Source organism: Procambarus clarkii, chromosome 3, assembly GCF_040958095.1.
Source record: "Procambarus clarkii isolate CNS0578487 chromosome 3, FALCON_Pclarkii_2.0, whole genome shotgun sequence".
NCBI lineage: Eukaryota > Metazoa > Arthropoda > Malacostraca > Decapoda > Cambaridae > Procambarus > Procambarus clarkii.
Window position 1 is genome coordinate 19,141,686 of NC_091152.1, and position 27,423 is coordinate 19,169,108.

Genomic DNA, 27,423 nt, shown 5'->3' on the forward strand with positions numbered 1-27,423 from the left:
CAATTTATCCAAAATTTGTTTGTCCATTTTAAAGAATGAAGAACAATTTTTATTACTTCTAAGCTGCATCACTTATGAACCCATCCCTGCCCTTGTGTGGCAGTGCACAGTAAAAAGTTGTTTTCACATATCCATACATTAAAACATTGATTGTAACCATGATATATATGTGCTTCAGCCTACAGTTTAGACCTATTGTCTTATGTATGACCCTCTATCCTGCGTGACAGTGAATACCAGCATTATCCTCACTTTAATAAGACTATCAAAATCTTCAGCTTAGGCAAAATTGTAATAAATTGTCAATGAAGATAATGTAGTTATCGGCCATTATTGACCCGCTGTATTTTACGAGTTTTTAGTGTAACTGCGCGCGTATATGAATCCAAAGTTGACACGCCAATTGTAAGTGACTCCTCGTCATCCTTGACTGTCCTCAGCTTCCCAAGGCATAACTGTGACGTGCTTATCTCTAAAGCTAGACACAATGATGGAGTCAGTTTGTCTCTTGTGGATTCGTTCCCATTTTGATCTCCGAAGGCATGATAGAACTGATGAGTTGGCCAAGACTTTAGCTCAAAGAGGGAATTGATTACCATCTTGGGCCGCCTTTGAGTAGTCTGAGGGCAATAATATTCCGGGAATATCAACAAAATCTTGTAGACTTGAGGCAAAGTGAAATTCCCACCAGTTCCTCCATCTATTATTCTATTATGCAGGAAAAACCACAAGTCTATGGGTCATCCAATAAGGTTAGTAAATTTCTAGACGTTACCACCGCTAGGCTTAGGCTCGGCTACAAGTACCTCTGGGAGTTAAACATCTGCTGATGTAGATCCGACTAAAAATTTAAATTGTCAGCAGAACTATTCGCATATTATGCGTCATTATATAAGTGGAAAAAATTGCGAGATTCAGAAATAAAACTATCAGTGGAATCCAAGAAATGTTCAAGTACTTTATTCATAACTAGTTGTACCCGGCTACGCGTTGCTGTGGCTCAGCAATGCATATGCCTTGCCGAGTCACAGGAACCTTTCCCCAGGTCTCCCAGTCCTCCCCACCACTCCCCTCGTCCTTCCAATCATTCCTCACTTCCCCCCCCCCACTCTACCATCCCCTCGTCCTCCCCACCATTTCCCAGTCATCTCTAACTCCCTGAAATTCCCTCTTCTCCCCCACGCTCCTGTCCTCCCCCCCCTACCCCCACCATTACCCCTTCTGTCCCATCGTCTTCCCCACCACTCCCCACTCCCTCGTCCGATTCATTCTCAAGAGATCATCAGAAAATTGGGAACATCAAACGGTCTGATGTTCCCATCACTCAAATATTAGAAACAGTTAAACTAAAATAAAAGCTATACTCACGAAATGAACGTTATGGTAAACAACACAGATCAATTCTAATAGTTTCATACAGAATAATTAAATCAAGATGAAAACAAGTCCAAATTGAAATTTAATGTCAATAAAAACTGGAACATTGAAATGGAATCTTAATATTTAATATAGTGTGTTCTTACGTACAACAGATGGCGCCGTTTTCAAAACAAGAGAGTTTTTACCCGTCACAGGTGTGGCATCTATATTTTAGGTATATAAAAAATATTTATGTATTCGAATGGAACGTTGTGTCAAAATTACAAAGCAATCGGTAAAGAGGTTTCGAAGATTTCCCTCACATGAAAACACAGTTTAAAAAAATAGCATATTTTTCACCGTCACAGACGTGACATCTATATAGCATATATAGATATCACGATTATAATATATATAATATAAAGCCGCTCGGATGCGAATGGCACAGTCATAATGTTTAACAACTTGTCAAATAAACAATCATTCTTTTAACTACTTTATTTCCAAGTGTGGGAAAGTCTAGATAATGTTCTAGCACTTTCCTTATACATTTGTGTACAAGGTGATTGGTAGAGCAACTCAAGGCGCTCATATGCAACATTAAAATTTAATGTAAAAAAAATTTAAAACCAGCACAAGAGAATTTACTCTACCAATATAGTCAAGTAAAAAATAAAATAATGGCAAAATTTCCAAATTAAACACGTCACATTAGTCTACTTAGTAAATTAATACCCCCCCCCCCCTACAGATTTGCACATATACTCTATGTTCATTGTCAAATCCAGCCGACATATTTGAATATTCTTAAATACAGTATCTTCCAGCATTGAGCACGGAAGAGTAATCGAGTAGTCTTCCCAATGATTGAACAAATATTAATTTGACGTTATACTTAAATCTAGACGAAGAATTTAAGTGAAACATTTCCAGGCCTGCTGGCTACGCTACAAACAGCCTATGATTACATTCTAATTAAAATTATATCTACACAATACCAGCCAGCAGTGAGTAGCAATTAAAGCTAATCTTACAAGGCCTTCTAAACCATGACATTAACACGACAATCTACGCAAGAAACATTTTCTGCTCCTAAGGAACCCTGGAGACACTCTAGAGGCTAATGATTAACATGGCAGGAATCTACTAGTTCCTTAATGTTAACTGCCAGGGTTTGTACATCACTTATGTGGCAGGAAACTTGCACTAAACTATAGTGCGCTTAAAAAGACTAATTAGATCCAAATAATTTAGTTAAAAAGGTAATTAATATCTAATTTAAAATATACGATTAGCAAGGAAAAAATTTGAGCCGTCACTACTATTGCACAATTACAATTTAGTGGGAATTTATTTTTTCCATGAATAGCTTTCTGTATTTAAAGTATGAACGTTGCAAGGACAATCTAAATTTTCGTAATGCCCACTTAACCAGTCAATTTGTACAGTTGAGCCACTGTACGCCTCATGCATTTGGGCAAAATGTCAAGACCCCACAAGTGACAGATTAATGTATACTAAAGATGCTCTAAAAGATACAAAAAATTAAAAAGACCTGTGGGAGCGAGGGACGAGTTTAACTTCCTCCACGCCTTAGGCTAGAATAAGGAGGGTTTAATTCAATATAAACTGCCTCTATTTATCTAGCTACTTTCCTAATGTCCCACCGCGCCAACACTTAAAAAGATCTACAAGGGCGATATATATATAATTAGATATATATTATATAATAAAATCTAATCCGAATCCTACTTTTGGTTCACTTCACAATAAAATGCTATGCGCGAGCTCAATTAAAATCTAGTTTTCTATTTAAGCTTTCCTCTTACTAGAGATCCTACAAAGTTTGAAACAGTTTTGACACTGACTATGGTGTCTAGCTCAAAATCTTTGAGCTAGCCGTGTTTATACCAAGTTCCCGTCTCCTCCAAACCGAGAAAATCCGTCTTGACAGGCATCACGTGCACCAGTGCCACAGACTTTTAAACCTTGGCCATCTGAAGGTCTCGCAGCATCTGGTTTCCCACAAACTGCCAGAATCACATGCTGAAACATAGTAATATGAATGACTTTAGACAAAAGATTGCGATTGGGAAGTTTTAGTGTTGAAAGGTAGGTGTCCACTGTTGAGGGGAAAGGGGTGTTCAACACGTTATCACCGTTAAAATTTAACGTTAACTACTACATAAAAGTATCCGATAGAGTTTACTTCGGTTTATCGACCTGGGGCATATTTGGAGTACATGGTAATTATCAAAAGGCACAAAGCCAGAGAGGCTATGTAGAACCATCAAATGTGGGGGATATTAAGAAAAAAAAAACATAAATACCATTAAGAATGCCAATACGAGAACAAAAGCGTACAAGGTGAACATGAAAGGAATCTGTCACCAAGGATCCGTTGGACAGGTGACCGCGAGGGACAGTCTGGAGGCAAGACACGGTCATCCTGGAAGTCAGGACATTCGACATGGATATGCACGACCGTAAGAAGGACAATACAGTTTGAACGATAAGGAGCAGGGCGGCGCTCCATTATAGTAATAGCTCTGCTTTCGTGCCAGCCAAGTCCACTACAGTGTCAACATAACCCATGCTACTTAAAATTCCCTCCCCAAAGAGTTTACGAATCTAAAACAACGCCGCTTCATTAGGTGCCAGAGTTAAACCATATGGGCAATACGTTACCTCGCCAGAGCTGTTTCTCACCACCGGTTACGGTGGTGGGAGGAAGGTCAAGGGGACACTAAAGTACACCAGTGTGTTACCAGCAACAAGTGCCCAACGACCCTGCCAACGGGTAAGGGTTCAAAAAATGAATGACCGCGTAGATGTCTGAATAAGACACCTTTTTTATTCGGGGGGGGGGGGGTATTCCCTGGACATTCTACAATATCCCGGGAATTAAATTAATTCGCACAGCAAATTTAAGTAACTCCTTTAAAAAGCCAATTTGTTCTTTTAGTAGTAAGTAGGCTTGTGGTCGAACATTAGTAATTTCGTTAAGTGAAATGTTTTTCTACCGTACAAGTAGTTTTTGCATTAAATTCATTAGTAAATTCCCTTATTTTCAACCAATTCACCGATATGCTATAAAAGTCTTAATTTGTTAACCAGTATACACCTCCCCCCCCCCCCCCCCTGCAGGAAGTGTGTGGAAGATCACAATTTACCAAAGTTCTAGTTCTAAACAATTGTTAAGACCCCAGTACGAAGTTCACTTTCGTTTTAATATAATTACATAAATTAAGATGTGTCAGAACTACCGAATTTCAATATAAACATGGAAAAGATAAAAGGCAAATGGAGGGGGACCTTTGACAAGCTGCCGGCTTCCTGTCCTCGTAGAGGCCACTAAGGTAAGTGGCCCTCTGGTAAATAACTGAACAGGAGAAGCCCGAGAATATCTTAAGACCCAGGCACCTCTATTTCCTAAATATATGGGGTCACCAAAGTTGCAGTTATGAGTTAATCCAATACAGACCAATTAGTTATATAAATTATTTGGTCCGAAGAAAATAAGCCTCCCTCTTTACTATAATATTCTTATAGTCAAGAAGTTTATAGCCAAGTGGACCGAAGTTAAAACTTTCGTACCAAAAGTTATTTTCGGACAAGAAGCTAGAGCCAAAATAGCCCAGACCAAGAATTGTTTCACCACAAAGCAGTATTCAATCTAGTAAGAAACAGTTGCCACCAAGAATACTTACAAGTCCCAAGAACCGATGGCAGGTACTTGGCCGTCTATTATACCAGCAGTTTCCAGTGAAATTATCTAGCACCACTAGTCAAGCTTTTGTAGTTTGGCAAGTCATTGCTCAGGAGGAACAAACCTGACGAGAAAAAAATAAGTAGAATAATACATAGAATAATAAACACTTGCGCAAAATCCAGAGTATCCCCCCCCCCGCCCCCCATGAATACAACCAACCACATTTATCACTCTTCAATTCTTGTCAAAGTCAATATTTCCACTTTAAATACAGTAGGCAATCTAAACTAGCAAATTAAAAAAAAAAAAAAAACACTTTACAAAAGGTATACTACCTAGCCTAACTCAAATTATTGTAATACGTGTGCCCTAGTTAAGAACTTTACACAATTCTTAATTCTATAAAAGAATATTTCTTCCAAAACATCGTGACCAATAATTAAAAATTCACTGTACAGTATCTTACCTTTCCTTGCACTTCAGCAGTTTTTAAGAACCTGCTTTAGCCACAGTAAGATCCCCGTTTATGCCATCTAGCACAGTTCACTTTCTTTGGCCTCTAATCTACACTGGAGTCCGAATCATCTTGGGATTGAATTAACGATGCATCTCCAAGTAACAGAATCAACAAGAGGAGGGGCAAGTGCCAACGACTTTGCCGAATGGGTAACAAGTTACTGGCTCGAGAAGGTGTAGCCGCTTGCCGTACGACGGGAATCGGAGCCTCAGCATTGTGGAGTAAAATGTTTCTAGTGAAATATAATACAACAACTATCTCGATATGATACTCTGTTATTTGTAAAGGTCTAAAGGTCCGAGAGGTACCGATCCGACCTCTGTTAGTTGGAAAGTAAGTTAAGACGCCTGGTCTCAGGGGAACAAACGGGAGTCTATCTGCGACCACAGGACCGGCGGGGTGCCGCTGCCTGCCCCAAGGCCTCGTGGCGGGCCCATTTTGACGCTCTGCTGCCCCCAAACGCTCACTCAAGAGACTTCTGATTATAGATAAAGGTCGTCTAGTAATTCCTTCAACTAAATCTATTTGTCGAGGTGTATAGGACCGAGAAGCATCGCTCCGACCGCTGTTAACTGCAGAAACATTCGCAGTTCTTGTCATCAGGGGAACACAGGGGTGCCGAGCTCTGGTCAGAGGACCGGCAGGGTGCCCACCTCTGGCCAAAGGCCCTGCGGCGTCCACAGCCCCTGCGGCGTCCACAGCCCCTGCGGCGTCCACAGCCCCTGCGGCGTCCACAGCCCCTGCGGCGGCAACAGTCTGGTGCCGATCTCGTCGCTTACGACCACACTTGCGTCTCCAGACTCCAGACTCTCCAGACTTCGTCGACACAGTTTCTTCCTGCTTTTGCAAGGCAGCTGTGTTATCCGCCTTCTTTGCACGGCTTGTAACCTTTGCAATTATGCCAGCCTCCCCGGCGCCAGCCTCCCCGGCTCCAGGGGCCCCGGCGCCAGCCTCCCCGGCTCCAGGGGCCCCGGCGCCAGCCTCCCCGGCTCCAGGGGCCCCGGCGCCAGCCTCCCCGGCTCCAGGGGCCCCGGCGCCAGCCTCCCCGGCTCCAGGGGCCCCGGCGCCAGCCTCCCCGGCTCCAGGGGCCCCGGCGCCAGCCTCCCCGGCTCCAGGGGCCCCGGCGCCAGCCTCCCCGGCTCCAGGGGCCCCGGCGCCAGCCTCCCCGGCTCCAGGGGCCCCGGCGCCAGCCTCCCCGGCTCCAGGGGCCCCGGCGCCAGCCTCCCCGGCTCCAGGGGCCCCGGCGCCAGCCTCCCCGGCTCCAGGGGCCCCGGCGCCAGCCTCCCCGGCTCCAGGGGCCCCGGCGCCAGCCTCCCCGGCTCCAGGGGCCCCGGCGCCAGCCTCCCCGGCTCCAGGGGCCCCGGCGCCAGCCTCCCCGGCTCCAGGGGCCCCGGCGCCAGCCTCCCCGGCTCCAGGGGCCCCGGCGCCAGCCGCCCCGGCTCCAGGGGCCCCGGCGCCAGCCGCCCCGGCTCCAGGGGCCCCGGCGCCAGCCGCCCCGGCTCCAGGGGCCCCGGCGCCAGCCGCCCCGGCTCCAGGGGCCCCGGCGCCAGCCGCCCCGGCTCCAGGGGCCCCGGCGCCAGCCGCCCCGGCGCCAGGGGCCCCGGCGCCAGCCGCCCCGGCGCCAGGGGCCCCGGCGCCAGCCTCCCCGGCGCCAGGGGCCCCGGCGCCAGCCTCCCCGGCGCCAGAGGCCCCGGCGCCAGCCTCCCCGGCGCCAGAGGCCCCGGCGCCTGTAGAGGTTCCAGTACCACGCCCGGCATCGCCCCCTGAAGCTCCAGAATCCCCAGCACCACCACAGGCCCCAGCACCACCACCGGAGGCACCAGTACCGCCACCGGAGGCTCCAGCACCAGTGGCCCCAGCACCGGAGGCCTCAGCACCGGAGGCCCCAGCACCACCACCAGAGGCACCTGTGGCACCAGCACCGGAGGCTTCAGCATCTAACAGCACATTAGTGCTCGTGTTCTGTCCAGGAACCAAACTATCACGCACTTCAACTTCACCGTACGCGTCTTCGTCAGCATCATGCCAGTCGTCAGGGTCGAGGCCTGAAACGGACTCCAGCCAACACCTAGACGCGTCGTTCTGAGACGACATCGATTCTGCATCCTGCCAAACCTGGTCACCGTTTTTCCAGGTTTTGTGAACTGGTTCACTTTGGTACTCGTAGCGTGTCTTCAGGCCACTTTCCATCATATCTTTGTTGTCGCAATTATCTGCAAGAACCATTTTATTCAGGTTATTCTTTATCGTGAAATGTCGATTCTCAACATTAATTTGCGTCCGTAGGGAATGCTTTGCAATATTCCCTTTATCTCTAGTCTGTTCAAGACTTAATCCTGTACTTCTCTTATATTTAAAATATTCATTGGTTTGGAGTAGCTGTCGTGGTTCTAATAATCCTAAAGACTCTTGATATGTTAATAATTCTCTTTTCAAGACGTTTTGTTTATCACTTTCCAGGCGTCCACGAACACCCGTCAAGGACAATTCTGTAAAATAAAAATTACAGGTTACAGTTGTGATTTATATGAAATTAGGAATAAAGTCTTCGTATCATTTTTTAAAACACGATTAGGCTACCTAGTTTTTTTTAATATCAGTTAATTATCCTGCCAAACAATCGCGCCCTCATACTGCACCAAGTCTATACGCATAGACACTAGCTTTTAAATTTACCATCAAAATTTACCTAAGCTGCATAGTTTGAATATTTTAATTAATATTTTGGTAATTACATTAAAAATTTATGTCCAAGGAAAAAAAAAACACTTCACAAGTACAGCTGTACCAAACACCCGTAGGCTGACGACTAGTTAACTGAAGTATATTGTACCCAGCACATCATACATCTTGTATAAATATCAGCAGCAACAACTTACCATTACGAAGGACTAAAATACACATGTTAAAATAGGATTCCAACGGTTGCTGGAGAATAAAAGCCTAAGGATGAGCGAGGGGCAGAGAGCTCCAACAAGTGTCTCCACTGTACTCTCGGGAAGAAGTATACAGACCAACGCTGACCACCAGCGAGGACAACAATTAAAGTAAGCGGTAAAGAAACTGTGTGATGATCTGCGTCACGTGGCCACTTTCTGTTTTTGCCCTCAATCAATAGATGGCGCTGTCGACGGACCTGTCACCACAGTCAAATCAGAAGCTTTATTCCCTAAATGGTTGTACATTTATAATTAAGAAAGTTTATATAATATTACAGTACATTAATTACATGCCATAATAACATTATAGCAAGTAGACATTGTCGTTATCAGAATCTTAAACTGTATTACAGATGGCGGCACACCAGAGATTTGTACAGTTGAACAAAGACTTTCTTTTCCTTAAGTCAAACGTTGGTTTTACTATTCCCAGGGTTTGGTTGGACTTTTTTTAAGGTTCTACCTTTTGGGCAACTTTTAATGACTGGTGGAGTCTGACTCCAAGGTCCTTTTCTTCTTCAATCTGCTGCAAGGTAATGTTGTTGATTTAATCATTGTGATGTAATACACACACACACGCACACGCACACGCACACGCACACGCACACGCACACGCACACGCACACGCACACGCACACGCACACGCACACGCACCACACACCACACACCACACACACACACACTGCTCAAATTTCTAACCAACTAGAGTAGAAGATGGAAGGAGATGGCCGCGAGGGAGGAACACCAACACATACAGGGACGGGAGGGAGGGACTGGGAGACTTGGGGATCGAATCTATGCAACAAAAAGTGCGGGATCTCTCCTACCCAGAACATGTCTCTGTAATGCCAGGTCAGGCAGGTGAGAAGTCATACCCCATGGGCAGTGTGCCCCGGTATAGTTCACCAGCTCTCGAGTACACAAATATGCCACAATTGAGGGCTACAGGTAAGGCCACTGCTCGATCACGGGTGGCTATTACAGGTGAACATTCTCATCACTGGTGTCAAGGTCTACAGCGGCCAGCGGCTCGTCTCTCGTCCATGAAGCATTGGATGTAGTGGGATACAGTGTGTGCTGGTGTTGCATGAGAGGTGTAGTGGGGCATATATTGGTGCTTGGACGCCTGGATGTAGAGCGACACAACATGTGTAGTGGTGCTTGGACGCCTGGGTGTAAAGTGGCTCTATATGTGTCATGTGTCAATATCACTGAGGATGCCAATAAGAGAACAGAAATGCATAAGGTGAACGATATAACAAGTATCCGATTCACCAAGAATTCTTTCGAGGGACAAGTGACCGCGAGGGACGGTCGGAAAGCAAGACACGCTGGAAGTCAGGACATTCAACAAGGATATGCACAACTGTAAGAGGGACAATGCAGTTAGGACAATAAGGAGCAGGGCGGCGCTCCATTAAGTGTCCGTGGGTTAAGCGTGTATTGCCAATACGCAGCCTTGCCAGAGCTGTTTCCCATCGCCGGTTACGGTGGTAGGAAGAAGGCCACAGGGACACTCTACCCTTAAGAATACGCAGTTTGTTACCAGTAACAGAAGACCAAAAACTCTGCCAACGGGCAAGAACGGAAGAATGAATAACTGGGTAAAAGTCGGAATAAGGAATACCTTTACGGGAGATGGGACAAGTGCGGATAGCTTCCTTAGCGGCAGCATCCGCACGCTCATTTAAGGAGAAACCAACATGACTGGGAACCCACAGCCACTCTCCTGGTCAACAAAGGTGTCCAGCAGCTGGACACCCTCATAAAGACTGTGAAGCAGTATCCTCCCCCCTCGATAACAGCTTGATGGTTAAATGAAACCTCAGAATACTGAGAAAAAAAATAAATAAATTGTACCACTTACGGGCTATTCATGCCCGTGCCACCTCTTGGGTGGCTTAATCTTTATCAAATCATCATCATCGCTGGGAACCCAGCAAAACTCAACTGTCTTAAATCTATTGGAGATAAGAAGCAGCCAATGCTGAATCTCAACGACCACCGGATGGACTGGATTAAAGGACTCCGGAGTCATGAGGGCACTGCAAGAGTCAACTACAACCACAAAGGAGGATTGACAGTGAGAAAACAAGAGACGAAGGGCATAGAGAATAGCATAAAATTCTGCCGAGAAGATGCTAGTCTCCGTCTCCGAAGGCAGACGACACATATAAGTGTGGTCAGGGAAAAAAAAAAAAAGAGTAGCCTACACCGTGTGGAGACTTAAACCCATCGGTGAAAATGGAAACTAAGCGGGAATGTGAAGAAAAGTGTTCAAGGAAAAGACTCTTCAGAACCGTAGGAGGGGAAAAAGCTTGTGATGTGGGTCAGGGATTTGCAATATTGAGGAAAGGAGACCATTGAGGGCAACCAGAAAAAGAGTAGTGCTCAGAACACTACCCTGGGGCACACCTTCATACTGCCGAAAAGAGGCAGAGAGAGTGGCACCAAACCTGACTCGAAAGGAACGACAAGAGAGGAAGCTTTGGAGGAAGAGAGGGAGATTACCACGAAGGCCAAAAAAACGAAGTTAGGACAGAATATGATATCTCCAGGTTGTCATAAGCCTTTTCCAGGTCAAAAAGGACAGCAACAACGTAGGTCCTCGCCGCAAAAGCAGTACGAATATAGACCTCCAAGTTCACCAGGACATCTGTCGTGCTGCGGCACTTGCGGAAACCAAATTGAGGAGAGAAGTGGTGATGGCGTTCCAAGAACCACATCAGACAAACATTTACCATACGCTCAAAGAGTTTGCAGACTCAACTCGTGAGGGCAATAGGGCTAAAGTCCTTAGGGGATGTCCCGAGAGACCCTGGTTTAAAATAGGACGTACAACGGCATCGAGCCAGTCCTCAGAGACTGACGACGACTCCCAGACCTGGTAATACAGATCCAGTAAATACAGAGACGTGCACGGAGAGAGATGGCGAAGCATCTCACAATGAACGTCATCGGAGCCCGCCGCCGTAGAACCGCAGATGGCCAGGGCAGACTGAAGTTCAGAGAGAGAAGGGATCGTTATAGGAAAGGCGGAGAGGAGTATGGAAATCTAAGGGATGAGATTCAAGAACGGGCTTAATTCAAGAAATCAAGAAGGAAGGATTGAGGAAGATGAGAACCAGAGCTAACAGTAGAAAAGTGGGAACCCAGTTCGGTCGCGACCGTCACTGGGTTCGCCACAAGATTACCACAGAGGTGGAGAACCGGCGAGACATCTGGAACGAACTTGCCCGCAATCTTGCGGATCTTCTTCCAGATCTGCGGCAGAGGAGTATAGGACGTAATGGTGGAAACAAGATTTCCAACTCTCACGTTTAGCTGTACGGATGGTCCTTCGGGCCACCACACTTGCCTTCCGAAACAAAATAAAAGAATCTGTCGTCTGCCTACGGCGGTGCCTCTTCCAGGCTGCACGCTTACAGCAGACAGCCTGAGCACAGTCCGCATTCCACCAGGGAACGCACTTCCGCGTGCCCCGGGAGGAAGAGCAAGGAATAGAGCGGAGGGCAGCGTTGAAGACTGTCATAAGAAAGGAGGAGGGCGCGAGGAAGAGGCAGAGAGGAGAGGTCAGAGAGAGCAGCATGGAGGGTGAATAGGTTCCAGTCAGCCTTGACAAACTGCCACCTAGGGAAGGAGAGGGGAAGGTGGAAAGAGAAAAAGGAAACAAGGATGGAGAAATAGTCACTGCCATGGAGGTCATCAAGAACCCGTCACGTGAAATCTAAGTAAAGGGACGACGAGCAGAGAGAAAGATCAAGACAGGAAAGGGTGCGAGTTCGAGAGTCCACATGAGTGGGTTCACCAGAATTCAGAAGAGATAGAGAAGAAGCGAGGACGAACGGTTCGAGAAGACGGCCTCGGGTGTTTGTCAGAGCATAACCCCAGAGGGAATGTCGACAGTTGAAATCACCCAAAAGGAGCACTGGCAAGGAGTCCAGGAGGTGCTTAAGGTCAGGAAGGGAAAGAGGGACATTTGGAGGGAGATAAATGGAACAGACTGTATACCATTTACCCACAAAAACACGGGCAGCAGAACAATGGATAGGGGACGGAAGAAGTAGGGGGACGAAGGGAATATCAGAACGAATTAAGAGAGCAGTAGAGTTATGACCCCCAGCAAGAGCTGGGGGGGGGGGGAGAAAGAAAGTAATAACCAGGAAAGTGACCAGGACGAGCACCAAGCATGGGTTCCTGGAGACAAACACAAAGTGGTGTAAACTGTGTAATTAGAAGTTGGAGTTCATGGAAGTTGGCATAAAATCCACGAATATTCCACTGAAGAATAAACATTATCAAAGAGAAGGGACAGTAACAGAGAACAATAAAGAAAGGAAGGTAAAGAAGAACACAGTATATTAAAGAATCTCAGGATCAGGGTCGGTAAAATCAGGGTTAGGGGGCATGGGTAAACTTAGTTAGAGAGGGAAGGGAGCGAGAGAACAGATCAGAGGCGGACTGACGGGGTCCGGAGGAGGAGGAGGAGGAGACAACTGAGAGGGGCAGGCAAGGACAGTTGGAGGAGGGAGGGGGGGGCAGAAATAAGGGAATGCACCTCAGTAAGGGCAGCAACCGAGAGGGAATTGTGGGCGAAAGAAACCTCCATATTTGGGACAGGGGGCCGGACCACTGAAATGGGAGGGGACGTAGTGATAGAGTCAGAGGGAGGGGGGCGAGGAAGAGAGCGAAACTTTCTTACCCGCCGGAGAGGAAGGAGGAGTGGAGCCAGGCTTACGATTCTGACTCGAAGAGACAGGCGTTCCAGTAACAACGTACTGGGCGACAGACTCGATGGTCTCAGCAGAAGAGGAACGAGAGCGAACAACACGAAGATTGCTGGGAGGATGATGGATATCAGCCTGGACAGACAGGTGGCGTGGAGGGTCAAGAGACAGGGGGGGGAGGGTCGGGAAGAAAGAGTGGGGGGGGGGAGATGGGGAAGAAGACATAGGAGACATGGTGGACTGGGCAGGAAGGGGGGGAACTCCAGGTGGAGAACCAGGAGGGAGACCTTTCGGAACAGGATGCAAAGGAATAGGGGAGGAGGTGGTGGGTGTGTTCGGGTCCAAGGTATGGAAACGGTTGTGAAACTGGGGAAGATGGGAAGGACGAGGGGAGGTAGAACTCAATATGCGAGCATAGGATACACCCGCGAAAGGGGCGAGACGACGAACTTGGCGTCTCGCTTCAGGAAAAGACAGACGATCACGGTGTTTCAAGTTGAGGACGGCTTCCTCGAGTTTGTAGTGTATACACGAGCGTGAGAACGTAGGGTGGGCCTCACCGCAATTGAGGCAGCGAGCCTGGGGAGAAGTGCACCCGGACTTATAATGATCGTCCCCACACATGGGGCACAGATACACAGTACTGGTGCACTCGAGGACACCGTGCCCAAGCTTCCAGCACTTATTGCAAAGTCTAGGAGAGGGAATGTACTCTTGAACGGAGCATCTGGCACCGGCAAGAATAATAGAGGGCAGAAGGGCCTTATTATCAGAGGTGATTTTTTACAACTTGAAGGGGCTGACGGCGACGACCACGAGGGGGTCGAGTAAACGTGTCCACCTGGAGGACAGAATGGCCTTGGGCTTCGAGGATATGTTTAATATCCTCATGGCAATCTTTGAGGTTCCGAACACCAGTTGTAACATGGTGTGGGAGGAGAACAGTGCCAACACTGGCATTTAACCGAGCGTTTTTAGAGACCCGAACAGGGGTCTCCCCAATGCAGGACAAAGCGGCTAAGCGAGTAGCTGCATCCCGAGATGGAGCAGCAACGACACGTGTGCCGTAATTGGTGGGGTTAAAAGTAACAGAGGCATCTGAATCGACAAGGTGTTTATGGAGGGAGAAATCTTCAGTAGAATCCAGATGGAGATCAAAGTATTTAGCGCCCATGTAGCGGGACGAAACAAGGCGTTGTAGGTATTAGTATGGGAAGGGATCGTGCGAGTGTGGCCGTGACGAGGACGACGTTGAGAACCCCCAGAGTGAGGTGGGGGGGGGGGGGGTAAAAGGTGCAGTAATCACAATGAGAGGGAGCCGTGCCAGGGGACAAGTGGGTCACCACTGGGGGCTGGGAACTCTACCCTACCGCAGAGGAGAGTAGTCAGGAGGAGCAAGGTCGAGGCCCAATGCAGCGGGAACTACAGAGCCTGGTCTTCGAACAGTGCAACTCGGGGAGGCTTGGTCGCCCACCCCGAGCCTGAGAAGGTAAAAGGGAAACCATCTGCCATAACGAGGAAAGATTCAGTCACGAATGCACCCCCATACCCACCATGGACCCACAATTAGAGGCAGGACACCCAACAAGAAGCTATCGCCGATCATGCCGGGGCCCCCTAGGGGTGCGTCGTGAGTATACGCCCCACAAACACCTTAAGAACCGTCAGTCCGTCGAGAGCGGGTTCAGTGATGAAAGGAGGGTTGACAATATAAAAGGGTCCCCTCGTTGAAGATGTTAGGTACTATAGTTCTACAGGTGCAAGAGCATGCCTCCCCAAACACCCGAACGTCAAAAATAAAAAAACCAAAAGAATCAAAACGGGCAAAAGGTCGGCGGGAAATGACAATGAGAAAGGAGACGAGGGGGAGAAAAACTAAACAGAAGGAAAAGGAAAAAGGTGTCTAGCAAAATTTGTGAAGACAACAGCAGGAGCACAAGGCTACAAAAGGACAGGGGACCGCCCCCAAGGAACATCACACCGGCAGCCACCCACCAAGCCCCCCCCTCACGGCAGCAGCGAGCTAGACAGGGGGGTATATTCGGAAAATATAAATGAACAGGGGTGGGGGGTATATATTCGGAAAACAAATTTAGTGCATTTGGGTCACTCCTGGCGTCGACCACTAGTGGTAATGGAACAGTCAATGTTTAACAACTTGTCAAATAAACAAACATTCTTTTAACTACTTTATTTCAAAATGTGGGAAAGTCTAGATAATATTCTGGCACTTTCCTTATACATTTGTGTCTAACGTGATCGGTAGACCAGCTCAAGGCACTCATATGTAATACTAAAAATTAATAGTGTAAAAGATTAAAAACCAACATACAAAATCATTGACCACCCATTAACTATAAAAAAATACGTTTCAATAATGGTAGAACTTCCAAATTCAACTTAACATTTCACATTAGTCTATCTAGTGATTGAACACTTACAGATTTACTCAATATTCACTGTCAAGTCCAGCTGACATGTTGGAATGTTACCAAGTATCTACCACAAGACTAGAATTAAGTAGTCTTCCCTGTCACTTAGATTTAGATAAAAAGTCAAATATTTAAGACAAAGAATTTAGATGAAACGTTTACAGGCTTGCTGGCTACATGCCGGCCGTTAATGCTACAGCCTATGATTACATTCTAAATCAATTCACACACACTATCCAAGCCAGCAATTACAAAAGGTATCTTAAAATGCTTTCTAACCCACGACATTAAACATGACAATCAGCGCAAGGAACAATGTTTGCTCACAAGGAACCCTGGAGGCTTCATAGGCCACCGACTATGAAGCCTATGACTGACTATCACGTTGTACTGTGTAGCAGGAAGCGTATACTAGGCAATAGGGAGACAATACTCGTTAGATGCAAATAATTTACTTAAAAGGTCATTGATAACTTTAAAAAAATGAATTTAAAATGCATGACGTCAAGGTAAAAATTTGAGCTGCCACCATGTCAATTACACAGTTTCTCAGGTATAGCATGGCCGAATTTAAAATATGAACGTTGCAAATACAGAATATCCGTAATGCCCACTTAACTACCCAATTTGTACAGTCGAGCCAGTGTATGCCTCATGGATTCTTGAAAAATGTCCAACTACACGAATGCCAAATTAATGAATACTAAATATGCAGGTCTAAAAAAATTTAGACGGCATATGGGCGCGAGGCACGAATTTGTTTCAACTTCTTCCCGCCTCAAGAGTCTTTTGCTAGAAAAGGGGTTTAATTTAATCTATACTGCCCCGCGAATTATAGAGGTACTTCCCTAATACCCCCCCTATACTAATATTTCTTAAAATGTCAATGAGGGTAGGGTAAAATAAAAATTTATAACCTAAATCCTACTTTGTGTTCACTTTTACAATAAAATAGCAATAAAATGTTATGCGCAGAGCTCAATTAAAATAGTTTTTTTACTCTAGCTATTCTGTAGGATCTCCAATAAGAGTATTGGAGATCCTACAACAAACTTTGAAACAGTTTTGACAACACTACTCTGGTGTCTAGCTCAAAATCTCTTCCGAGCCAGTCATGTGTTAATACCAAGTTCCTTTCTTCTTCAACCCAACAGTCAAAGAAAATATATTGACAGGAATCACTGTCTCCAGTGCCACAGACTTAAACCTTGTCCATCTGAAGGTCTCGCAGCATCTGGTTCCCACAAACGGCCAGTGTTACACGCTGAAACATTAAAGTAGTAATTAATGACAATATTTACAAGATAAACATTAACGTTTAGTTTTTTTGTTAAAAGGTAGATGCGTCCACTATTGAGGTAGAGGGGGGGGGGGGAAGAGTGTTAGGCCTTTAACACGTATTATCCGTTAAAAGAAAGTTGTGTAGTGGTTAATGTTATCTGATCAAGTTAACGTCGGTTTACCGATCTGGGGGCCAAATTGGAAATCAAAAGAAGGTACCAAGCCGCGGAGGCTATGTACGGGATATTCAAAAAGCCTAATAATCAAGTATGCACGTTCATTGAAAATACCCAAGGGTGGGAGGGAATCTAGCAAAACTTATGGCAATTTGGGGATCACGTAATATTTACATGAAGTTTTATTTACCGCATTAACAACATCTTACCGGCAGGAAGGTGTTCCAAGAGGTTACAGTTCGAGAGGCAGCTATTATTCAGAGCCGCCGACCTTGCCCGGCTTGTGTAGGGTTCTTATTGTCTACCTTACTTGCTACTACAAGGAGTCTTGTTACCAGCTATGAACGCCGGTTTAGCTACACAATTAAGATCGCACAGTAATTTAAATAAATTTCTTAAGCTAATTAGTTTTTTAGCAGTAAGTAGGCTTGCGGTCGTACATCAAATGTCCCGATGTTTTAAATTCTTAACAGTCAAACCTGTCCCCCCCCCCAACCCCCACTCTGGGAATTGTGCGGAAGATTACAATTTACTGAAGTTACACTACTAAATTTTTAAAAATCTAACAACTCACTTGCATTTTAATTTAATTACATACTTATCCATAGCGTCTGCTAAATTTCAAAATATACCTGGAAAAGATCAAGGCAAATAGAGGTGGACCTTTGACAAGCTGCCGGCTTCCTGTCCTCGTCCAGGCCACAAGGATTAGTGTCCCTCTGATAAATAACTGAACAGTAGAGGCCTAGGGATATAGACCCGGGCACCGCCGGTTACCCCATATATTTAAGAAATAAAATTTCAATTATACGAGTTTCTTATTCCTCAAATATTGACCAATTAGCCATTAATTAGTTACATAACGTATTTAGTCTGAAATACAATAACCTTCCTCTCCCCCCCCCCTTTACCATGAGAATATTTGGTGTAAGGAAATTTATTGCCAAGTGGACCGAAGTTACAATTCTTGGTACGAAAGTTGTCCCCCCCCCCCCCCAAAAAAAAAAATCTAGAGCCAAAATAGCCAATAATTTTATCACCACAAGACTGTATTTAATCTAGTTACAAACAGTTGCCACCAAGAATATACTTACACGTATCAAGAACGGAGAGCAGGTACTTACCCGTTTATTATACAAGCAATGTCCAGCGAAATTCTCTTGTACATCACTATTGAAGCTTTTGTAGTTTGGTAATTTATGGCTCAGGCGAAATAAAGAACTGAAAATTTATAAAAAGTTAAAAAGGACAGCAATTCATAGAAAAATAAATAGTGCAAAATCCAGAGTTTTTCCCCATTAATGAGAGGAAATTTTATTATGCTTCAAATCCCGGCAAAGCCACTATTTCCACTTTAAATACAGTAGGCAATTTAAAGCCAACACTGGCAAATGTAAGAAAAATTACCACTTTAAAACTTCCTCTCCTAACATTATGCATTTGATACGCAAACTTGCAATACTGCAATCTGTGTGCCCGAGTTAATTTCTAAATGGATACGTTAACGTGTGTAAAGGAAAAAATCTTTACAAACTTTGCTACCTTCAATAATTGAAGTCACTACAGTATCTTACCTTTCTCTCGCACCAGTTTAAAAACTTGCTTTAGCCGCAGTAAGATGTGTTTATTCCATCTAGCATCTACTTCATTGTGTCGGGCTGTGGCCACGAGAGTTATCGAATTCATTTAAACTAGCGGAGTCTGAATCTTCATCCATACTAGAGTAGTCGGAATTTTCATCTTGAAAGTCTAAATATTCTTGTTGAACAGTGTGCAATAGGACCGCTGTTGCGATGATCAACAGCGTCAAGATGATGAGGCGTGCGTGCAAACCACTTTGCTGAATGGGCAAAGAGTCACCGGCTTGCGAAGGTAGAGTCTCATCCGTTAATCGCTCCTGTGGTGTAGCCGCTGCATTGAAGGAACTTCCGCTACTAGTTGAAGGTAGTCTAGTCAGTCCTTGAATTACTAAATCAATTATTTGTCGAGGTATATAGGACCCAGAGGAACCGCTCCACACGCTGCTAGCGGGAGAAACATTCGGAGTTCTTGTGGGCGGGGGAATCCAGGGGCACCGATCTCTCACCTCAGGACCGGCAGCGTCCCCGGCCACAGACCAACCGGAGGCCCCGGCCACAGACCAACCGGAGGCCCCGTCCACAGACCAACCGGAGGCCCCGTCCACAGACCAACCGGCGTCCCCAGGCCCAGCGGCGTCCCCGTCCGCAGACCAACTGGCGTCCCCATTTATAGGCTCTGTTGCGTCCCCGTCCCCGTCCCCAAGGAGAAGCCCGGCGGCGTCCCCGTCCCCAGGGAGAGGCCAGGCGGCGTCCCCGTTCTCTACCACAGGCCCGGCGGCGTCCCCAGGGGGAGGCCCGGCGGCGTCCAAAGGGAGAGCCCCGGCGGCGTCCCCGTTCTCTACCACAGGCCAGGCGGCGTCCCCGTTCTCTACCACAGGCCAGGCGGCGTCCCCGTTCTCTACCACAGGCCAGGCGGCGTCCCCGTTCTCTACCACAGGCCAGGCGGCGTCCCCGGCCCCAGGGAGAGGCCAGGCGGCGGCCCCAGGGAGAGGCCAGGCGGCGTCCCAAGGGAGAGGCCAGGCGGCGTCCCCGTTCTCTACCACAGGCCCAGCGGCGTCCCCGGCCCCAGGGAGAGGCCCGGCGGCGTCCCCAGGGAGAGGCCAGGCGGCGTCCCCGTTCTCTACCACAGGCCCGGCGGCGTCCCCAGGGAGAGGCCCGGCGGCGTCCCCGTTCTCTACCACCGGCCCGGCGGCGTCCCCGTTCTCTACCACAGGCCAGGCGGCGTCCCCGTTCTCTACCACAGGCCAGGCGGCGTCCCCGTTCTCTACCACAGGCCCGGCGGCGTCCCCGTTCTCTACCACAGGCCCGGCGGCGTCCCCGTTCTCTACCACAGGCCCGGCGGCGTCCCCATTCTCTACCACAGGCCCGGCGGCGTCCCCAGGGAGAGGCCCGGCGGCGTCCCCAGGGAGAGGCCCGGCGGCGTCCCCGTTCTCTACCACAGGCCCGGCGGCGTCCCCGTTCTCTACCACAGGCCCGGCGGCGTCCCCATTCTCTACCACAGGCCCGGCGGCGTCCCCATTCTCTACCACAGGCCCGGCGGCGTCCCCGTTCTCTACCACAGGCCCGGCGGCGTCCCCGTTCTCTACCACAGGCCAGGCGGCGTCCCCAGGGAGAGGCCAGGCGGCGTCCCCAGGGAGAGGCCAGGCGGCGTCCCCAGGGAGAGGCCAGGCGGCGTCCCCAGGGAGAGGCCAGGCGGCGTCCCCAGGGAGAGGCCAGGCGGCGTCCCCAGGGAGAGGCCAGGCGGCGTCCCCGTTCTCTACCACAGGCCAGGCGGCGTCCCCGTTCTCTACCACAAGCCCGGCGGCGTCCCCGTTCTCTACCACAGGCCAGGCGGCGTCCCCGTTCTCTACCACAAGCCCGGCGGCGTCCCCGGCCCCAGGGAGAGGCCAGGCGTCCCAAGGGAGAGGCCAGGCGGCGTCCCAAGGGAGAGGCCAGGCGGCGTCCCCGTTCTCTACCAGAGGCCCAGCGGCGTCCCCGGCCCCAGGGAGAGGCCCAGCGGCGTCCCCGGCCCCAGGGAGAGGCCCGGCGGCGTCCCCAGGGAGAGGCCAGGCGGCGTCCCCGTTCTCTACCACAGGCCCGGCGGCGTCCCCGTTCTCTACCACAGGCCCGGCGGCGTCCCCAGGGAGAGGCCCGGCGGCGTCCCCGTTCTCTACCACAGGCCCGGCGGCGTCCCCGTTCTCTACCACAGGCCCGGCGGCGTCCCCGTTCTCTACCACAGGCCCGGCGGCGTCCCCGGCCCCAGGGAGAGGCCAGGCGGCGTCCGCGGCCCCGGCACCGCTCCCGGCACCGCTCCCGGCACCGCCCCCGGCACCGCTCCCGGCACCGCCCCCGGCACCGCTCCCGGCACCGCTCCCGGCACCGCTCCCGGCACCGCCTCCAGCACCGCCCCCGGCACCGCCCCCGGCACCGCCCCCGGCACCGCCCCCGGCACCGCTCCCGGCACCGCTCCCGGCACCGCTCCCGGCACCGCCTCCAGCACCGCTCCCGGCACCGCCTCCAGCACCGCTCCCGGCACCGCCTCCAGCACCGCTCCCGGCACCGCCTCCAGCACCGCTCCCGGCACCGCCTCCAGCACCGCCCCCGGCACCGCCTCCAGCACCGCTCCCGGCACCGCCCCCGGCACCGCTCCCGGCACCGCCCCCGGCACCGCTCCCGGCACCGCCCCCGGCACCGCCCCCGGCACCGCCCCCGGCACCGCCCCCGGCACCGCCTCCAGCACCGCTCCCGGCACCGCCTCCAGCACCGCTCCCGGCACCGCTCCCGGCACCGCCTCCAGCACCGCTCCCGGCACCGCCTCCAGCACCGCTCCCGGCACCGCCTCCAGCACCGCTCCCGGCACCGCCTCCAGCACCGCCCCCGGCACCGCCTCCAGCACCGCTCCCGGCACCGCCCCCGGCACCGCCCCCGGCGGCCCCAGGACTGTTCACAGCACGGCGTCCAGTGGCCCCGGTATGTAACAGCACATTTATGCTCGTGTTCTGTCCAGGAACCAAACTATCACGCACTTCAACTTCACCGTACGCGTCTTCGTCATCATCATGCCAGTCGTCAGGGTCGAGGCCCGAAACGGACTCCAGCCAACACCTAGACGCGTCGTTCCGAGACGACTCTGCATCTTGCCAAACCTGGTCACCGTTTTTCCCAGTTTTGTCAAGTACTGGCTCACTCTGGCACTCGTATCGTCTCTCCTGGCCACTTATATCCTCGAGGTCACCATCTTTGTGATCTGGTAAATTATCTGTACAAACACAAGAGCTTGAAGAACACGCTTTATATTTGGAGCAATTATCTGCAGGATTAATTTTATTCAAGTCATTCTTTGTCGTGAGACGACCATTCTCAACCTCATCAATTTGCGTCTGTAGGCAATGCTCTGAAATATTCCCGTCTTTCAGTATGCGTTCAGGACTAATAAATCTTACAATACTTTTAAAATTTTCCCCGGTTTGGAGTAGCTTGTCTGGTTCTAAAAATCCCCTAGACTCTTTGAAGTTTAAAGAACTTTGTCTTTGCAAAAGATTTTGTACTTTACTCTCCAGGAGTCCACGAATACCAGCCAAGGATGATCCTGTTAAAAAAAAAAAAAAAAAAAAAAAAACATTACAATCATGACATGAAATCAAGACAAATCTGTGCCATTAGCCTTTTAACCAGATTGGATCATCAGTATCTAGCTTTTCTACATTGTAGAATTATCCCCCGAATTATCCGGGTATGAGGGAGCGATTAAATCGCTCCCTCATACCCCGCACTTAATCTATACACATACCAACATTCCCCTTTAAATTAATTGACTACTGAACCTTTTAGGCTGCATAGAATAAATATGATGGAATTAATGTAATTACCAAGTAATTATCAAGGCGGCACCAAGCCAGGGAGGCCATGTAGCACCAAGTGCACGAGATAATCAGAGGCGCCAAATATCACCGAGGATGCCAATTCAAGAACAAACGCGCAAGGCAAACAATAAAAAACCTAGTTCACCAAGAATTCTAACAAGGGATAAGCAAATGCAAAGGGGGGGGGGGGGGGGGGAAGATAGTCAGAAAAGACACGCTCGTCCTGGAAGTCGAGACATTCAACAAGCATAGGCACAACCAAGCGTGACAATGCAGAGAGGACAATAAGGAGCAAGACAGTGCTCCATTAAGCGAGTGAGAGCTAAGCCCGTATGTCCAATACCCAACCTTGCCAGAGCCGTTGCCCACCGCCGGTTACAGTGGTAGGAAGGACACCGACTAAAGAGTACGCAGTTTGTTGCCAGTAACAAGACCAACAACTTTGCCAATGGGCAAGGATGGAGGAACGAATAACTATGAAAGTGAACAAGGAATACCTTTACGGGAGATGGTACAAGTGCGGATAGCTTCCCTAGCAGCAGCGTCCGTACGCTGCCGCTAAGGAAGACGCCAATATGGCTGGGAACCCAGCAAAACAAATCTACTAGATATAAGACAGCCAATGTTTAATTTCTACCACTGGAGAGACTGGATTAAAGGACTAGAGCCATGAGGGCACCGAGTCAACTACAACCACAAAGGAGGATCGACAGTGAAAGCAGGAGACTAAGCAGAGAAAATCCTGCCGTGAAGATGATTGTCTCCAGGGGCAGGCAACACATAGGTATGGTCATGAAAAACTAAGCCTACACCGTGTACACATTTAGACCCATCGGTGACGATGGAAACGTAGCGGGAATGTGAGGAAGAGTGGTAAAGGAAAAGGCGTTTCAGAACCAAGTAAAAGCTCGCTATTTGGGCAAAGGATTTGCAAAATTGAGGAAGGGGAACGCTCCACAGGGGTAAGGACAGAACAGCGAGGAGAAATATTAGTACTAACTAAAAGAATGTTGCAAGCGAGACAACCGGACAGAAAGAGGGAGGCGATTAAGGGAACATTAACTACAGGAAAAGGGGGGGGGGAAAGTCAAAGCACGACAGTCTAGAGTGAGGGCGTTTCAAGGAGCGCACAAGGTAGTGAAGATGGACGCTATCTCTTGTCCTAGAGAGACAGGAAGCCAGTATCTACGTACAAGCCGAGGGTAGGATTTTAACGAAACGCACTAGAGGCGAGGCACAACCCAATATGGTGCAAAGGATCAAGACGGGGAAGATTAGAAGGGAACGTAGAAAAGTATGCAGGGTAACCATACTCTAGTTTAGACAGGACGAGAGGAATGCAAAGAGGAGCATGTGCCTATCCACTCAAATAGTGGACAATCTAAAGTAGGTTAAGAGCCTCAAAGCATTTAACTAAGGTAATAGATATGGGGGGCGACCGAGACAAACTAGTGTCAAAGATAAACCAATAGCTTCGTGGAAGCTGTACACAAGGTGATGACCATTCGGCGACAAAGAAGGACGAAGAACGACACGCTTCTTTGTAAAAGTCATAGAACAAGTCTTAATTGCAGAGACCTTTAAGCCATGACTGGTGGCCAAGATGACATGGCATCAATCTAGTTGAAGATGCCGTTGAAGAGGCAAATCACCACCTCGATAACAAAGAGCAAGATAGTCAAAGAGCGGAGAAGATGCCAGAAGGAAGGGAGGAAAGAAGACCATTAAGGGCAGCAACAAAAAAGTACTTCTCAGAATATTACCTTTGGGTACACCTTCGTGTTCCCGAAGAGGCAGAAAGCGGCACCAAGCCCGACTAAAGGAACAACGAGAGGGAGCTTTGGAGGAAGAGGGAGATTACCATGAAGGCCAAAAGAACGAAGTTGGGACAGAATACGATACCTTCAAATAGTCTTTAGCCTTTTCCAAGTCAAAAAGGACAGCAACAACAGAGGTCTTTGCAGCAAAAGCAGTACGAATATAGACCTCCAAGTTCACCAGGACATCAGTCCTGCTGCGGCACTTGCGAAAGCCAAATTGAGCAGGAGAGGGGGGGAGGGTGATGGGGTGCCAAGAACCACATCAGGCGAACATTTACCACAAGTTCTTGCCTGAACTCTTGAGGGCAATAGACCTGAAGTCCTTAGGGACTGTCCCGAGAGCTCTGTTTCCGAATAGGGAGTACAACAGCATCGAGCCAGTCTTCAGAAACTGGCGAGGACTAACCTTTTTTTTATACAGACTCGGTAAATACAGAGATGTGCAAGGAGGGAGATGGCAAAGCATCATGAATGTCATCACAGCCTGCTGCCGTAGATCCACAGAGGGCCAGGGCAGACAAGTTCAGAGAGAAGGGATCGTTATAGGGAAGGCAGAGACTAGTGTGGAAATCTAGGGGACGATATTCAAGAACTGGTTTATGAAGAAGGATCAAGGAAGATGATAACCAGAGCCAACAGAAAAGTGGGAACCCAGTTCAGTCGTGACCTTCACTGGGTCTGCCACAAGAGTACAGGGGAGGTGGAGAACCGGCAAGACATCTTTAACAAGCTTTGCAATCTTGTGGATATTTTTCCAGATCTGTGACAGGAGTATTGGATGTAATGGTGAAAATCTCAACTCTCGTTTATCCGTATGCGAGGCTTGTCCTATGGGCCAGGCTTACATTTCCGACTGACAGGTGTTCCAGCAACAACGTACTGGGCTACAGACTCAATGGTCTTAACAGGAGAAGAACGGAGGCAAACGAAGGTTGCTGGGAGGATGGACAGACAGGCTGCATGAAGGGCCAAGAGACTGGGGAGGGAGGGTTGGCAATAAAGACATAGGAAACATGGCAGACTGGGTAGGCCCCACCCCAGATGGAAAACCAAGAGGGAGACCCTTTGGGACACGGCAAGTGAACAGGGAAGGTGGTGGTCGAGTGTCCGGGTCCAAGGCTTTGAAACGGTTGCGGGACTGAGGAAGGTGGGAAGAAAGGGGAGGTAGAATGCCACACGTAAGCATAAAATACGCCAGTGAAAGGGTGGAGACGGCGGACTTAGCATCTCGCTTCAGGAAAAGTCAAACTATCCCGACGTTTCAAATTGAGGAAGGCTTCAAGCTTGTCTATACATGTGCAGAAGGTAGGGTGGGCCTCAACGCCATTTAGGCAGCAAGCCTGGGGAGAAGAGTAATCTGTCGTTGAGTGGTCATTGCCCCCTCCCCCCACGCGGGACAGAGACAAGACTCAACATTTTAGGGCACCATGCCCAAACTTCCAGCACTTATTACAATGTCTAGTAGAATGCATGTACTCTTTAAGGGAGCACCCAACACTAGCAAGAATAAAAGGTGGAAGGGTCCTACTATCTAAGACTATTTTCACAATCAAGCGGCTTATGACCACGAGGGGTCCAGTAAACTTGTCCCCCTTGAGAACGGTATGGCCTTGGACTTAGAGGATATGTTTAATATCCTCATGGTAGTGTTGGGTACCAAACAGTAATTTCAACGTGGTGCGGGAGAACAGTGCCTACACTGGCATTTAAAAAAAAAAAAAAAAAAAGTTTCTGGAGACCTGAAGGAGTCTAACGCGGTTAAGCAGGTAGCTGCATTCCGAGAAGCAGCAGTAACGACACTTACCAAAATAGGTGGGGTTAAAAGTAAGGCATATACTGAATCAACAAGGTATTTATAGAGGGAGAAATCTTCAGGTGTAGATTTCAGATTAAGGAGATCACGTATTTAGCCCATGAAGCAGGCCCAAACAAAGCACTGTATGTATTAGTATTGGAAGGGATCGTGCGAGTGTGGCCATGGCGAGGACGGCATCGACATCCCCCAGAGGGGTTAAAAAGGCACTGTAGTCAGCGAGCCATGCCAGGGGACGAGGTGGTTACTGCTGGGGAGGGGGCCCAGCAACCTTGTGGCTCGACCCAAGCCTAGAGGGAGGGGAGCAGTCAGGAGGAGCTAGGTCTGGGCCCAATGTAGCGGGGCTACAGAGCCCAGTCTTCCAACAGTCCAACTTGGGGCCTTTATCGTGTACCCAACGAGGCTGAGAAGTCATAAGCGGCACAGTATTCAGCAACATGAAAACCAAGAGGTAATACCTTCGTTCACAAATGTGTCCCTGTACCAACCATGGAGCCTCAGTTATAGGACAGGACACAAGACATGTTGCCGATCTTGCCGGCTGCCCCCCCCCCCCCCCCTTAGAGGTGTATCACGAGTATACTCATGCCACCTTAAGAACAGTCAGTCCACCAAGATCAGGTAGCGACTAAAGAAGTCTTGACAAACGCGTCCTCGCGAGGTTGGGGACCAGTTCTACAGGTGGAAATGCCTCGCCAAACAATCTGGCGTCAAAACAAGAAGTTAATTATCATCATCACTGGCAAAAGGTCGGCAGGAAATGACAATTAGAAAGAGGGAGGAAATGAAACGGGGAAAAAAAAGATATTTGGCAATATTGGTGAAGACAGCAGCAGGAGCACAAGACTCCAGAAAGTACAAGACTGACCCCGTGGAGCATCACCATGCCACCTCACGACGACAACGGGCCAGAAAGGAGGGAGTAATTACAAAGGTATGTCGATTGAGGAACCAACCATATGTACGCAACATATGTAGGCTGACTAGTTAACTGAAGTATATTGTACCCAGCACATCATACATCTTGTATAAATATCAGCAGCAACAACTTACCATTACGAAGGACTAAAATACACATGTTAAAATAGGATTCAAACGGTTGCTGGAGAATAAAAGCCTAAGGATGAGCGAGGGGCAGAGAGCTCCAACAAGTGTCTCCACTGTACTCTCGGGAAGAAGTGTACAGACCAACGCTGACCACCAGCGAGGACAACAATTAAAGTAA

At 48.8% G+C, this 27,423-nt stretch overlaps 2 protein-coding genes across 2 annotated transcripts; both read right to left on the reverse strand.

Moving 5' to 3' along the window:
* Positions 1-1,842: 1,842 nt before the first annotated feature.
* LOC123760847 (spidroin-1) lies at positions 1,843-8,599 on the reverse strand. The gene is made up of 4 exons (XM_045746627.2): positions 8,468-8,599; positions 5,538-8,077; positions 5,070-5,192; positions 1,843-3,405 (listed from the first exon to the last, which is right to left on the reverse strand). Exons 1-2 carry the CDS (start codon positions 8,490-8,492, stop codon positions 5,631-5,633), a joined length of 2,472 nt encoding a protein of 823 aa, XP_045602583.2. The 5' UTR covers positions 8,493-8,599; the 3' UTR covers positions 1,843-3,405; positions 5,070-5,192; positions 5,538-5,630.
* Positions 8,600-15,430: 6,831 nt separating this feature from the next.
* LOC123760848 (fibroin heavy chain) lies at positions 15,431-27,388 on the reverse strand. The gene is made up of 4 exons (XM_069329837.1): positions 27,252-27,388; positions 18,718-22,291; positions 18,268-18,364; positions 15,431-16,950 (listed from the first exon to the last, which is right to left on the reverse strand). Exons 1-2 carry the CDS (start codon positions 27,274-27,276, stop codon positions 18,789-18,791), a joined length of 3,528 nt encoding a protein of 1,175 aa, XP_069185938.1. The 5' UTR covers positions 27,277-27,388; the 3' UTR covers positions 15,431-16,950; positions 18,268-18,364; positions 18,718-18,788.
* Positions 27,389-27,423: the final 35 nt, after the last annotated feature.